The following is a 15906-nucleotide window of genomic DNA, read 5'->3' as shown; positions in this document are numbered from 1 at the left end:
TTATACAACACCAGAAGGATAAATTTTAATTTTAAGCAGTGCATTGAGTTAGGGTTAATAGGAAAAGGACTTCTGGGCAATTTGATCAATTTAGGAAGGGCTTGTTTTGTTTACAATATAATTTTCAAGGCCTTGATAGCAATTTCCCCCTTTTTGACATTAATGTTATATTACAAGGTTGATGTGAATAGTTTAAGAAAGAGATATATTTTCAAAAATATATAGTATCTACAAATGGATAGAAAATGACTATAGTTTATACAATTAGTTATTTCAAGCAAAGTATATTCACTGTTGTTAGTTTTTTAACCAAACCATCGGATAAATATCTTACCTTTAGAGTTGAAGAGTGCTCAAAAGTTGGTCGAGGAATACAACCTGGATGCCCATGATTTCATGTCGCACAGCTTCCCAGGCACAAGAGCTGTATTCTTCATCCTTTAAGAACGTGTCTAGTCTTAAAAAGTACTTCCTCAGTTTGAGTTTTATACGGACATCTTTAAATGTTGCTTTCTTCCCAGTCTCTGCAACAGAGCACTTCTCCCACTGCACAAGCTGCTGGTCCAGAGATGTTTGAAGATGTTCAGTGACTGTCGTGTTCCATTCAGCTTTGGTGAAGTTTTGCCAAAACAGTCTGTTAATCTGCTCCAGCATCAGACCAACGGTTGCTCTTGCATCCTCTTTGATGGACCCAGTATTGTTTCCTATTGGGAAAGCAAAGTCTTGAATTTGATTGAAGCATTGCCAGGGAATCATTTTTGGTCCCATTGAGTCCAAAAGCTTCATGATGTTCACAGTTCCGCCTTGCTGGCATTTCACAATATGGTTACAGTTCAGACTTCTGATTCCTGAGAAAAGTAAAAGGAAGAGGACAATGTTCTGGAAGCAACCTGAGATCATGGTGATGCCGCTTCAGTGACTTGTGTGGAGATCCAAGACCCTGGACCTTCTTCAAGGATTCTTTGAGATGTTTGAGTCTGGGTACCATGTTCCTGAGTTTATTTATCAGAGCTGCAGAAAACTTCCCTTACCTCAGTCCTACCATTTTTCATTTTCATTTTCCATTTTCATTGGTTTAACTGGGTAATTTTTGAGTTACCCTTTTCATCTCCCAGTAGATTGAAATGTAGACTTTCAGTTTGGGCTATCTATATTGAACTACAACAACCATCATCCCCATCTTCCATTACCAAATAAGTAAAAGTAAAAGTGGATTGTTGCCATGTTTTGCACAACAGTGATCAAAATCATTCATATGGTAACTTGTGCCTCATACCAGCCTTAGTGAGTATTTGATTTATCAAGAGAAGAGAATATTTGCAGTTCAGGGTTGAATTGGAGGTTCCTTGCTGCTCTCTGCCTTTGATTGTTTTCTTGCAGACATCTCCTTTCCCAGCAAGGTAACCTTTTTAGTGCTAGAAAGTCATGAGTCCCTGCACGCCCACAAGAGATCTAAGTCCAGCCCATTTTGAATACCTTTCTTATTGCCCGCTGACTTCCCTTGACCGTTAGTTGGTCAGATTCTTATAGAGAGCTTAAGCGTGCAAGAAATCTTTATACTCATTTGAACTCCTGAATCTTCTGATTTCCCCAACATTTGATAAATCTAATGTATCATATTTTAAAAGACGAGTATGAAGTTTGACAGGCTACTTAAGAGACTAACTTCAACTACTGAATGAATAATTTATAAAACCTATTTTAAAAATCCTTTGTAATTACTCTTATTTTAGGATTTTCTTTTTTTTTAAAAAAAAGTCTATAATTTAATAGGATTATATTCTTTGCCTTTATTATTAGAGAAAGAGAGAGAATAATTTAATGCTGATTAAATTCAGTAAGTCTATCAATATGTGCAAAAAGTGATCGATGAGGATAAACATGGATATTTTCCCTTTTTAATATAACTCCAAATTATTTTTTGGAGCTTTTCAGATTTGTCTTTGGATTTGTAGAGGTAAAGTTACTACAGCATCAGATGCTCCACTTTCTGCCACCACTTTCACTTTCCCATCGTCACTCCGCAGCTGCTGAGTAATTTTTCTTGTTAAAAAAGAGTTTGAAAACCACACTCTTTTCACTGTTCATGGAGCCAAGAAACCAATGAACAGACCAGAAAACTTTTTTTTTCTTTTTTAATTAGATATTGTAAATTCCCAGCGGAACTGACAGAATGCATCAAACATAACTGATGAGATGGAATTTGAAATTAGATTGGAGGCGAAGTCTTCTCCATCTACCGTAGTTTTGGACTACGGTATCCATTTTCCCCAGCTGGTCTAGCTAATTGTCCAAGATGAGGAAAGCTATTTTGTAGTTGTGCAATCTCCAGGGACACACAAGATTGGTGAATACTAGATAGGTAATCCCCAATGCCTTTTGAAGATTTCAGGCTACAATTTCCATGATCAAACGTTATGGGATTTGCAGTCCAGTTGTGTGCCTATTTTCCAGTTTATGAGAGGTTATTTGGCCATGACAGTAATTTGTAATCTACACAGGCTGACTGGTCAGTAGATGCTCATTAAAATTACTTGGGATAATTTGAATATTCAGTGTGATGTAATCATTCAAATGCACACTCAGCTTTGTTTGAGCTTGACCCATCTGTGACATTTTATTTTTTACAAAATAACAGAATTGGAAGGGACCGTGGAGGTTTTCTAGTCCAACCCCACTGCTTAAGGAGGATACCCTACACCAGGGGTGTCCAACCTTGGAATTCTGGGAGTTGAAGTCCTCCAGGCTTAACGTTACCAAGGTTGGATACCCCTGTCCTACACCATTACAGACAAATGGCTGTAAAATCTCTGGTGTTGGAGCACTCACAACTTCTGAAGTCTAGCTCTTCCACTAATTGTTCCCCCTGTTAGGAAATTTGTCTTTTGTTTCTAGGTTGTTTGTCTCCTTGTTTCCATCCATTGTTACCATCCATTGTTTCTTGTCTTGCCTTCACGTGCTTTGGAAAATTGGTTGACTCCCTCTGTTTTGTGGCAGCCTTTCAAATATTGGAACACTGCTATCATGTCACCCCATCAGGAAAATGTCCTCATTTATACAGCCCTTATGGAAATCCATCTCTTGCACTGGAAGCAGAAAAATAAATCTGGCGTTATGCTACCTTTTCCTGGCTCCCTTTGTCAACTCTGCGGGTTTTAGATGCTAGGTATTTGGGGGTACAGAAAACAGTGGAGTTAAGGCTACATAAATTTTATCCATATGAGCATCAGAGAACAATTATTTATATTCTTTCTTTCCTTCAGGAGCTACAACATTATTTTTTTCCCATCCAAAGTCTATGAAATACTGTAAGTTAGGCTGGGAGACCCTTTCTTTAGTTGTTTGTAGGGTCCTTGAAATGGGTTGGCAAATTCTATGTTACCTCCGGTCTCCCTGATTATGGCTATGCTGTAGCTCCCAGAAGAAAGGCAAAATATAAATAATCCAAACGATAATTAACCTTAAATAAGTAAAAGCTAATGCAATCCTAAATTGCATTAACAGAGGGATACAGTCAAGATCAAGGGAGGTACTAGTATCACTCTATAAAGCCTTAGTAAGACCACACCTAGAATACTACACTGTATAAAAAAAGTTGAGACTCTAGAAAAAGTACAGAGAAGAGCAACCAGGATAATTAGGGGGCTGGAGACTAAAACATATGAAGAATGGTTACAGGAACTGGGCATGGCCAGACTAGTGAAGAGAAGGAGACATGAGAGCAATCTTCCAATATTTGAGGGGCTGCCGCAGAGAGGAAGGGGTCAAGCTATTTTCCAAGGCACCCAAAGGCCAGATAAGGAATAATGGATGGAAACTGATCGAGGAGAGATTTAACCTGGAAATAAGGAGAAACTTTCTGACAGTGAGAACAATCAACCGATGGAACAACTTCCCTTGGGAAGTTGTGGGAGCATCATCACTTGAGACTTTCAAGAAAAGATTGGACTGCCATTTGTCAGAAATGATGTAGGGTCTCCCACTTGGACTAGATGACCTGTAAGGTCCGTTCCAACTCTTCAAGGCAATTTGAAGAAACTTTGCTTTGGAATATCAACTGTTATAGTACAGGTAGTCCTCGACTTACAACAGTTCATTTAGTGACCATTCAAAGTTACAACGGCACTGAAAATGGTGACTTATCACCATTTTTCACACTTATGACTGTTGCAGCATCACCACGGTCATGCGATTTACATTGGGATGTGTGACAACTGACTCACGTTTATGACGGTTGCAGTGTCCCAGAGTCATGTGTTCCCCTTTTGAGACCTTCTGACAAGCAGAGTCAATGGGGAAACCAGATTCATTAACAACCATGTTACCAATTTAAGAACTGCAGTGATTCACTTAACAAAGGTGGTGAAAAAAGTCGTGAAGTGGGCAAAACTCACTGAACATATTTCTCACTTAACAATATAAATTTTGGGCTTGGTTTTGGTCGTAAGTTGAGGACTATCTGTATTTCATATCTTTGCTCGGGGGAACCAGTAGATGGCAGCAAAGTGTTGTAGATCATTCTGATGCCACCTAGGGGTCCTCTGGAGTTTTGCAGCAAAGCATTAGATCCCATTTCTATACCTAGGAAATATACTTAGTGGGCTTGATTCTTACATGTGTGATGCTTATAATTTTGGTGGGAATAAACTGGAGGAACCCAATTAGAATTGTCTCAAACTTTTCCTTATGCATTTCCTTATTGTGTTCCTTATGCATTTACTTATTTACTTATCCAGAGCAGTCTTTCCAATCTTGTCCCATTTGAGAAAGCATTGGGACTACAAATCTTATAATTTAAGGCTGGAAGTTTTAGTCTCAAAAGACACATAGAATTTCAGGCTGAAGAAGAATTGCTTATAATGATAGGGTTTTAAAAAGCTGATTTTTGCTTTGTTTGAAGCACAAGAACTGATGCATCAGCTCTGGAATGATGCAAAGTTTGATTGCATCAACATTCTCTCATTTGGCTCATCTGTCACAGAGTACTAACTATATTCTTGCCTTAGATATCACCATTTCTGTTTTCAAGTAGTCAATTTTAGCTTGAGTCTTCTGAAAAATTCCCCAATCTGTTCAATCAGAATATGCATTCTTCTTCTCCACTCCCTCCCACTTCCCTCTCAATTTCAGTTTCAGTCTTGGGTTGTCAGCCTGTGATTTCAAGCGAGCACTGTGGAATTTTCTTTGCTGGTTTTTGTTTTAATTGAAATTATTTTTTTAAAAAAAATCAAGTGGAGTTTACTGCAGCTAGTCGGTTTCTCAATCCTGCAGGGAACACATAAGTTGAAACCTATCGGTGCATGAATGCTCTTAATGGATTTGGAAGTTTAAATACACAACTGGAGTCTGAATCAGCTGGGTGATATACTTTCCAGAATTGGGCACTGTGAATTGTATTGTAAATTCCAAGCAGTTTTATTGTTTGATTTATACAGATAGTTCTCGACTTACATAATTGTGCAAAAAAATTGCAACTGCTAAGCGAGACATTTGTTAAGTACATTTTACTCCTTTTTACAACGCTTCTTGCCACAGTCATTAAGTGAATCACTGCAATTGTTAAGTTGGTAACACAGTTGTTAAGTGAATCTGCCTTCCCCATTGACTTTGCTTGACAGAAGGTCGCAAAATGTGATCACATGACCCACTGCAACCATCATAAATATGAACCAATTGCCAAGTGTCTGAATTTTGATCACATGACCACGAGGATGCTGCAATGGTCATAAGTATGAAAAGTGGTCATAAATCACTTTTTTCAGTGCTGTTATAACTTTGAATGGTCACTAAATGAATGCTTGTAATTCAAGGACTACTTGTATATTGCCTTTATTATTTTTTTATAAATAACTAAAGGCAGCAAAGATACATAATAATTTTTGCTTCTCCTATTTTCCCCACAACAACCACGCTGTGTGTTGTGGCCCGCCAACGGCCAGTGAGGAGATTGAGGAAGGCTCTGATGAGTGCGCTGCGTTGGAGGCAGAGATGGGGCCAGGGCTGTTTGACAGTTACCAGCTGCCTTTGGAGTCGGAGATAGTGGTGGCAGAAGAACAGCTGGAGTCTATTCCTGATGTGTGCATACGCAGAGCCATCAGGAGAAGGGAACAGTTAAGGAACAAGGGTCAACGGGAGTAAAGGCTCAGGTGGACGATGAATGGCTCCTCCCATAGGGAATAAAGGGGAGCGAAAGGGGAGTGGTGTTTGTAGGAGACAGTTATTTCGTTTAATTAGTGTGAACATTAGTTCGTGACTCTCAATCACGAGACTCCTTGCCAAGTATTTCCTTGTACAGAGTTGTGCTTGGAAGCTATCGACCTGGCAACTCTCCAAGCCTGATAAAGTCTGTGGTTGTAATTCATCCTTAAAAGACTGTTTGCCCGGATGTGAATGATTGGAATTCACATTAGCCTAATAAAAAAGGGTTTTCTTGGAATGAGGAGTCTGCTTCGTGATTTTGTGAAACCTAGGTCAGAACACTGTGGGGTGAATTGGACTGAGAGAGAAAGGCCCAATGTCACCAGCCAGCTTTCATGCTTAAAGCAGGTCTAGAACTCACAGCCACCTGGTTTCCAGGCCTGCATGTTGCCTTACTTCAGGGATCGACAGCTGGAAGTCTGAGGCCAAAGATTACCCAAAAGCTATCATTCCTGTTTTGAGTAAGAAGGCAGGAATCCCAGTTTTTATCATTTGGTGGACTTCTCCTTAAGAGGTACTTGGTGTAATATTCCAGAGGGTGATTTTAAAAAAAACCTAATTTGGGGAAATTATTTATTTAATTTTTCCAGAAAATTTTCCAGAAAAAAATAGTTTTTCTTTTATTAAAATAATGAGTGAACTGTATAACAGGATCTATAGAAAATTTATTGATGTAAAACAGGTACATTTTAAGGTAACCATCTCGGTAAGATTGCCAATCATCCCCAAATATCCTTTGATAACAGCAAGGATAGATTTCATTCAGAAGAGGGGTTTGTTCACAGGTAGTCCTCCTTTAGGGACCAATCATTCAAAGGCTGTTCAAAGTTACGATGCCACAGAATGAGGGAAGTTATGATCCTTCCTTGCAGCCATTACATTGTGTCACTAGTACCAGTTTGTGATTGGGTGCTTGACCAACTGGCTCACAATTTTGATGGTTGCAGTGTCCCACAATCATGTGATTTTCATTCCAGTCACATGACGTTGCATTTTATGCCTGTGTTGCTTAGTGGCCATTGTTGAGTGAGAACTCCTTCTAAATAGGCTACACACACCTACAGATAGTCCTTGACTTACAACCACAATTGAGCCCAAAATTTATGTTGCTAGCCGAGACATTTGTGAAGTGAATTTATGACCTATCTTGCCACAGTTGTTCAGTGAATCAGTGAGGTTGTTAAGTTAGTAACACCGTTGTTAAGTGAATCTGGTTTCCCACTTGGCTTTGCTTATCAGAAGGTCACAAAAGGTGATCTCCTGACCAGTGGGGGATTCATTTTTTTTTTACTACCGGTTCTGTGGGCGTGGCTTGGTGGGCGTGGCAGGGGAAGGATATTGTAAAATCTCCAGTCAGAGGTGGTATTTGCTGGTTCTCCAAACTATTCAAAATTTCCCCTATAGGTTCTCCAGAACTGGTCAGAACCTGCTGAAGACCACCTGTGCTCCTGACCCCAAGACACTGCCACCGTCATAAATAGGAACTGGTGTCTGAGTTTTGATCATGTAACCATGGGGATGCTGCAATGGTTGTAATTATGAAAAATGGTCACTTTTTTTCAGTGCCATGCTAACTTCGAATGTTCACTAAATGAACGGTTGTAAGTCAAGGACTACCTGTATGTGGCTATTTCTTGTAAAGGGCTTGGTTGTCTGTCTGAATTGGGATGAAAGTCTGATCAGGGGTATCTGAACGATGATGTTTCTACATCAATACAACACTTCAAGTATTAGTGTAACTCAGGGGTGTCAAACTCGATTTCATTGAGGACTGCATCAGGGTTGTGTTTGACCTCAGGGGTGCATGGCTAGGGGTGCATGGCCAGCTCGATGTCACTCATTGAGGCTCTGTTTTCAGCCATGATGGCCTCCTGCAGCCTTCTGCCAGTTAAAAGGGATCTCGGGGAGGCCACGCCTGTCCTGCCCAGGATCCGTTTTCGGCTGAAGCTCTTTGACAGCAAAAATGGAGCTTGAGGAGGTCACATAGGGCCCGCCCGGGCTCCATTTTCGGCAGCAGAGGCACCATGGATCTGTCCTTCACTGTTTCCAGGGTGGGCCCACGGGCAAGATCTAAGTACCTTGTGGGCGAGATCTGGCCCATGGGCCTTGAGTTTGACATTCCTGGTTTAACTGAACTGGTCCTATGCAGAACTTTATTCTATGCCCAGTTATAGGACAGGAAAGCAGGTTATACTCTGTGCCAGGGTTGGATTCTACTGGTTCTATCTGGTTCTATAGAACCCCTTATTAACTTTCTAAGTAGTTCGGAGAACCTTAGTTAGAAGCAATCTCCTTTTGTTTTTTTCCACTCTTATTACATTCTTGGCAGACAGCCTAGACTTCCTGTCTCCAGAGCTTCTGAGGCTTTCTTAAAGGGGAAGGTTGTTTTAAGATTTTTACACTGCTGTTGGGAGGAAATACTTCCCTGGACAATCAGCACTTTGAAGAAATAATTGAATAATGAAACAGAGCTTTTAGTGACAGGGAACCAAGATGAGCGACATTCAGCAAGGCTTCTTGGCTAAATAGAAAGATTGACATTCAAACATAAGTTTACATACCCTTTCTGAGTTTTCATGTAAAACTGGTTTTTGGTGAAGGTTAATTCTGTGCTTGGTGAAGTTTAAACCTGTGTTTATTGGTGGGATAATTTTCTCTATTCAGCTTCAACAAGCAACAGTTACTGTTGTGATTTAATTATTTGTATTGTGTTTGAATTTTTTCTTGCCTCATGGTTTCTTTTTCTATCTGGGGAGGGGGGTGTCTTCCTCACTGCTTTAGTACTATCTGGCACTGTGCTTTTGGGGTGTACTTCCAAGAGGCAGGATGCAAGCTTGGCACTGATTTTTTTTAACTGCCTTTCTGGGGGGGGCATGTGACCTTTCCTTAAATCTGGGTGATTTCCTTAGGATATCTTGTGAGGTAAGTGAGACCAGCTGGTATCTTTAAAAGGTGCAAATGGATCTAAGGATTGCTCCTCCTGGGTGTGCTCTTTCTGGAGAGCTTAAATGACCTCTCTGCTAAAGAGTTTCACTTTATGAGCAAGAGTTGGCTCCTTGATAGTTATCACTACATTTTAACTATTTTCATTCCTCAAGGTGCTCTGCCTGATTTGTAACTCCGGCTTGCAGGTATTCTTAATCTAATGACTGGTATTTGGGGCAGCTTTTTGCAAGCAAATAAGTTTTTTGTACTTTTGTACAGGTAATCCTTGACTTACAACAGTTCATTTAGTGACCATTCAAAGTTACAATGCACTGAAAATAGTGACATGATGATTTTTCACACTTACGACTGTTGCAGCATCCCCACTGTCATGAGAGTCCAGGTGAGGAGAAGCGCCCTTTGACATGAGTGATGTTGAGTTGGCCATGCCCACCCAGTCACATAACCACCGAGCCACACCCACCAACTAAGCCACGCCCACAGAACTGGTTGTTTAAAAAACTGAATCCCACTCCTACTCTGCCTATTCAGTTGAACATCATCATGTTGATTTCATTTGTCTATTATCTGTTTGTGAAATTGTCTCCACAGAATTGCCCAAAATCATGGGTTTGCAACACAGGACGGAAAATGATATCTTGCTGGCTGTTTTCTGCTCTCCACTGAACTGAAACTCCTTGCAAGTAAACTCTGTGTCTCTTTTCTCTGTTCTGTTTTTAACAAATACATCCAAATCTTTGATGACAAATGGAAAAAATGATTTTATGAAGAAAAAGCTAGTGCAAGTCATTGTTTACAATGTGGAACTAAAACTGAAAACATAATACTTCTGTTGAACTTGACACGCAAGGTGACAAGCAGAAGTACAGTACACTATAGAAATATCTTAAAATTTTAGCCTTCGCTTTGTGATAAATGTTATTTTGTTTGATATTATCTTCTGTTGAAGTGGGAACAATGAAATATCACTTCAATGAATTGTGGTTTTATTTCACTTTAAGCTCACTGAGTCAAAATCCTATCTGTGCCCTACAAGCACAAGAACTGTCCAAAATTTATTTGTATTAACATTTTTATATTTAGTTTGGTTGAAAGAAGGAACAATAAAAAGCAGGCAATTGTATTGTGGAGAGAAGAAATATTAATTTTTATCATCTATGAAAATAATATCTCAAACTGTCTTCAAACAGTGAAAAGCCAGTTTGGTCCAGTGGTTAAGGCACCAGGCTAGAAAGCAAGAGGTCACAAGTTCAGGTCCTGCCTTAGCTATGAAAGGCAGCTGGATGACCTTGGTCAGTTTCTCTCAGCCCAATCCACCTCACAGATTCTTGTTGTGGAATAAAAGGAAGAGTGAGGTGTATTGGATATGTTCGACGCTTTGAGATATTTGTAAAAACAATAAAGGTAGGATATAAATAAATAAATGACAGTAGTAAAAACCTGTTATGATTTCAATGTGGATTATAGTTTAAATCAACTATATGATAACACGCCAGTGTTTCTGTCGATCAAAAGTGGTCAGATATTAAGGACAGAGCTTCATGAATTAACACATTTTATAAATTCATTAAGGAAGATTTCTGATCCTTTGGATTAAGTGGAAGAATGACTAAAATGTAGCGTTTCATGAATTTGTATGATACTATCCTCTGTAATATTTATATTATTATTTATAATTATTTTTAAAAGTACAATTGTAATACCATAATTCTATACATTCTTGGAAAGAAAGAATGATTTGTTATTTCATATTTAGTTTTTTTTCCAAATAATGTTGCATAATATTCCACCACATGGAAGGAAGGAAGGAAGGAAGGAAGGAAGGAAGGAAGGAAGGAAGGAAGGTATACGTCCACAGTGAAATAGATGAAAATAATCCAAATAGATGAAATAATTCAAATGACCAATTTTATTTGAAGTTAGCATTTTAATAGACAGACTTCTTGAATTTTATAACATAGCAAAGACGATTGGGATAGTATAAATATATAGCATAAATATATAGATAAATAAATAGATAAATAATATAAATAATAAATAAATATTGGCCAGCAATGTATACATTGTTTTGGTATAATGACAAAACAAAAATAAATAAATAAATAATACTGTAATTCTCTAGTAGGATTAATATTTTTTAAAAAAGAATAAAGATATTTTGTAAAATAGTTTAACCGGTATTACTTCTATGAAGCTTGAACATCTGCACTCAGTAGTTATAGTGGATCTCATCTATTCTACTGGAGCATTTTTTACCTAATTTTACCCCAAGAATAAACATCTTGCTGTATAATTTGTCTTCAAAGGAAACAAAGTGAGCAATAGTGGCTTGTTATCTCTCCCAAAGTTGCTTCTCTTTATAGGCTTTGTGGTTCAAGTGGTCTAGTAGAGTCAAATGAATCACACAACTTTCGGTAGCAATTGAATCAGCTTTGCAGGTGCATTGGGGCCTCTTTTGCTGTGTTTCAGTCCAAAATATTGTGGAAACTTCTGCCCTCTGGTTGGTGTGATTTCCCTGAGTTTCAATGTAGATAAATTTTCCAGTACGTCTCTCATCACGTGTCAATTGTCTTTCTTAGCTAATTCAAACCTTCCTGTATCATTAAGTCCAGCTAGACATAAGTTAAATTCTACTGGCTGCATTTGATGTTAGAATCATGAATTTTTACCCTGTATATAATACCATAGAAACGTGCATCGATTTTAAGGGAATGAATAAAAGAACACAATTTTATCTTTTCATGCAGAATTATTTGATCAAGTTCACATTGGAATCCTTGGAAGCAATTCGGGGAAGCTTGTCAAATTTGGCAATTTTCTGTGGATTTTGGTCCTTGCTTTTTTTTTTTTTAATAAGGCTCCATTGTTTAATAAGGCTCTGTTGCTTCATGAAGCAATGCAGTCAAAGAGAAAGTGGAAACAGGAAACATCAGAGGCTTTCTAGGAATACGTGAAAGGCACGGAGTGAAAGCTGATTGTTGCTGCTTTTCGGATTGCATCATAGAGAGCAAGTCAAGCTAGAAGGAAAAGGAAAAACAGTTAGAAATCCCTATTCATGTTAACAATTGTTTCAACAATTAAGCATTTTAATTCAAATGAATTAATGAATTGTATCCTTGCTAATTTAGTGGGGAGATAGAAAGGCATCATACTCTGATTAGTGATTTCAGGAGAAATTTCTTTTTTTTATAAGGAATGAGACAAAGGTACAATAAAGAATGGACAAAAGATACAAATATAATGACTTAAATTAAGATGATTAATTAAGATAGAATTAAGAAGAGTGAAATATGTGGAGAAGTTAATATAGAAGACTTAGAATGGTAAATAAAATAAGTAATGATATGTAAGATGAGCATGAATATAGTTGAAGTCCATGAAGAGAGAGATACCTGGGTCCAAGTTACTTTCCAAAAAGATCTTTTTTATGTTTTGTGTATATGTTTTTTTTTGGGGGGGAGAATTAATAAAACCTTGCAGAAATATAAAAGTGTGTGTCTTTACTTATTAGAGCTATACAAATCATTCCATGGTGCTCAGATGATCATGACAGGCCTTGACATGATTGCTTCTACTTTGCCATTTGAGAAGAAGATCCAGAGGGACATTTCACTCATGAAGAAAACGTGTTGTGCAATTATTTGTGTAGCCCAATTGTTCTTATAGTGGATTGAGTTGCCATTCAATTGTGCACCCTTGTAACATTCAAAGGTCAAAGATTGTAGTAATTTAATTAACACAAGCAGTCTAGATGCTAGAGATTTAGGTCAAGCTATATATGAAACCTATAATCACCACGTCTTCATGCTAGTTTCTTCTTCAGATGCAAAATAGCCAGTCAGAGGCCTTTTAAAAGAAATCATACAATACAGAAAAATATATATTCTGTATTATAATTCCAAATGGTGGGGCATTGTAGAATGAGATATTTTTATAGAATAAGATTTATGTTTTTCATGGACACCATTTGATAATCCCAGTTTCACAAGGTTCACAGTTGAGTTGGGCCTTCCCTTGTCAAAAAAAGTTGTATCTTCATAATTGCTTGTATTAGGGATCTAAAGGTAACTTGAAGGACAATAGAGAAATGAAACAGAAAATTCCTAGCATAACATATTCAGTGGGAAGTACTACTATAGTTAAGAGTGTGGACAAAGAGTGTAGCAATTATCCCCATGTAAGAATACAGAAAGGCCTCAATGGAGATTGTTAACAAAGATATTCTGTCGATGATATCAAAGACAATAGTCATGTAATTCATATAATGTTTCTCAAAAGAATCATATCAAATATTTTTGGGAAGACAGAATTTTGATGTACATATCATAAGAAGTAATTGTAAATTTTTCTAATTTCCCCGTTTCCCTTTCAATTCTAATGCAAAATAATATTTCATAAGTACTTGATACCTTGAGTTGGAATCCTTTGGATCAGTTGATGAATCAATAGGAAACATTCTCTGAGTTGGATCTGGACAATCTCCCAGGCGCAGGAGCTGTATTGCTTATCTTTCAGGAAATCATTCAGCCCTTGGAAATACCTCTTCACTCTTAATCTGGTGAGCTGCAGTTTCTGAGCTCTTGGACTCGATATGGTGCGAGGTCCTAACTCTGCATTTTGGCATGTTTCCAGTCTCTTGATCTGCTGATCCAATCCAGCATGGAATTTTCTTAGAGAAGTCTCATCCCAAAACAACTCGGCATGAACTTGCTTGAAGACGAGGTCTGTCTGTTGGAGTATTTCTTGTATTGCTATTTTGGCATCCTCTTCATGGGATGCTTCATTCATGCTCATTACATTTTCTTCAAGGAGGGGTGAGAAGTCCACAATATCTCCAATACATTCTAAGGGAATGGTGGCTCTCATATGACTTCCCAAGAGCTCCAAGTTTCCTTTGTTGTCTTCTTGTAGTCTGCTGTGAAGTTGATCGCAGTGCTGAGATGAGACGTTGGTGAAGAACATCACTAGACAGGTTTGTAGAAACCAACATAGTGTCTTCATAATGAAGATGAAGGAATATGGCCTCTTTTTTTAAATAGTGGAATCTGGAAGATTGGTTCTTCTGAGAGATGCTCCTGAGTCTGCTGCATCTTTGCATTTATACCCTATTGTAATTTCTTTTTTCTGTTTCCCTACTGATTCTTTGTATTCTGATTTTCACTTTTCATCTTGCTTGTGTATACCCCCAAACCATTCTGAAAGGGGATCATATTTGGAAAGCGGAATGTTGAATGTGTACATTTCCCCCCGAAAATTAAATTAAATCAAAATTGTTAACTGAAAATGAACAATCTGATGCAACTTACTTTCAACGTTCCTAATTATTTTAAAGATGAATATAAAGTAGGGTTTTTGTGTGTGTTGTAATAGATATTATGGCTTCCAAATTTACTTGTTTTTTGTTAAATAATTTCTGATAGCCTAGAATTCCCCCAGAGATAAATCTTGTAGGAGTTTTCACTCATGTGATTGTACGAAGCAGATCATATATAGATAGTATTCCAAAAAGAGTATAAACAGTTATGAATAACAATACAGAAAGTCCTCAACTTACGACGGTAATGCAGCCTATGGCCATAAGTCGTGATGAGACTGTTGGGAGCATGTCTTTCTGTCCTTTTTCTTCTGAGTCAGAAAAAGAGACCAAGCAATCAGAACACAAGGAGAGCTGCTGGAACTGAGGTCTCCCTTTTTATTTCCAAAAGCAAAATATAGAGTGGTTTGGGGGGCATCTGGCAACTGACTGACGAGAGTTTTATAAGAATGGGAGGTCTCTGTGAAGCAAATGTGAGCGTGATGTTTAATTTATGACCAGAGGAATTGAGAGGAAATATTTTGCTTGTTATCTCCTTTATCAGAAAAGATCTTCCTGGTTAAGCCTCTGGTTTTTCTCTTTTATGGACATGGGCATAGGTGTTGAATTCCCATGCCTTTTCAATGTGGATTGGCTGCAGCGATAGTTTGCTGCCTGTCTGTGCTCTTTCTACCGCCATCTACTAGAGCTTCGAATTATTACTTTCCTCTGTTTATCTAAGGCCGCGTGAGACAACATACCTCCGCGATTGTCAGTTGGTGGTGAAAAGTTTGCTTTCTTTTTTTTTAAAACAAATTTTATTGATTTTCAAAGACAATACACAAACAAACAAAACATAAAACATAAAAACATAAAACATCTTTTCTGAAAGCAGCTTGATCCCGGGTTACATCTCTTCATACAGACACAAATTCAAATTCATGCTCATTTTATATACCATTCCATATCTTATTGCCATTTTACATTTTCTATATAGCTTCTCCCCTCTTTTAACTTTCTTAGTTTTATTTTATTTATCTCATCTCAGTTCAGATGATTATGTTTATTATTCTTTGTCTGTCCTGTTTCCAGCTATCTATTATCTTTTCTCTTTAAACAAAATTTCTCCTGTACACTAATTGGAGTATGACGCTTTTATCTCTTTCCCCTATATTTATAACACTTAGTATAGTACATAACTTCCATTTGGATTCTGCTTAGTACATTCTAAAGTTACACACTATATTTTAAAGAAAGAAAAAAAATTATAAATATGTATTATAATTAAAACAACAATCCATACTAATTCAAATCTATCATTAATATTAATGTTCATTTAAATTTTGAACATTTTGCACATTACTTTTCAGTTAAATATCATACTTTTATGGGAACACTTATAAACTTTCCATAATTATTTCCCCCCCACTTCACTTATATTTTAAAACTTTGTGTCATTAAAATGTTCC

At 37.6% G+C, this 15906-nt stretch overlaps 1 protein-coding gene across 1 annotated transcript; it reads right to left on the bottom strand.

Annotated features, from left to right (window-relative positions):
- Positions 1-336: 336 nt before the first annotated feature.
- LOC113430433 (uncharacterized) lies at positions 337-14145 on the bottom strand. The gene is made up of 2 exons (XM_087954223.1): positions 13554-14145; positions 337-848 (listed from the first exon to the last, which is right to left on the bottom strand). The coding sequence occupies exons 1-2, from the start codon at positions 14143-14145 to the stop codon at positions 337-339; spliced, it is 1104 nt and encodes a 367-aa protein (XP_087810349.1).
- Positions 14146-15906: the final 1761 nt, after the last annotated feature.

This window comes from Notechis scutatus, chromosome 2 (genome assembly GCF_049901735.1).
Source record: "Notechis scutatus isolate UNSWTSFEM ecotype Mainland chromosome 2, rNotScu1.2, whole genome shotgun sequence".
Classification (NCBI taxonomy): Eukaryota; Metazoa; Chordata; class Lepidosauria; order Squamata; family Elapidae; genus Notechis; species Notechis scutatus.
The sequence above is the reverse complement of the archived record's forward strand: the minus strand, read 5'-3'. Positions and strand labels throughout refer to the sequence as shown.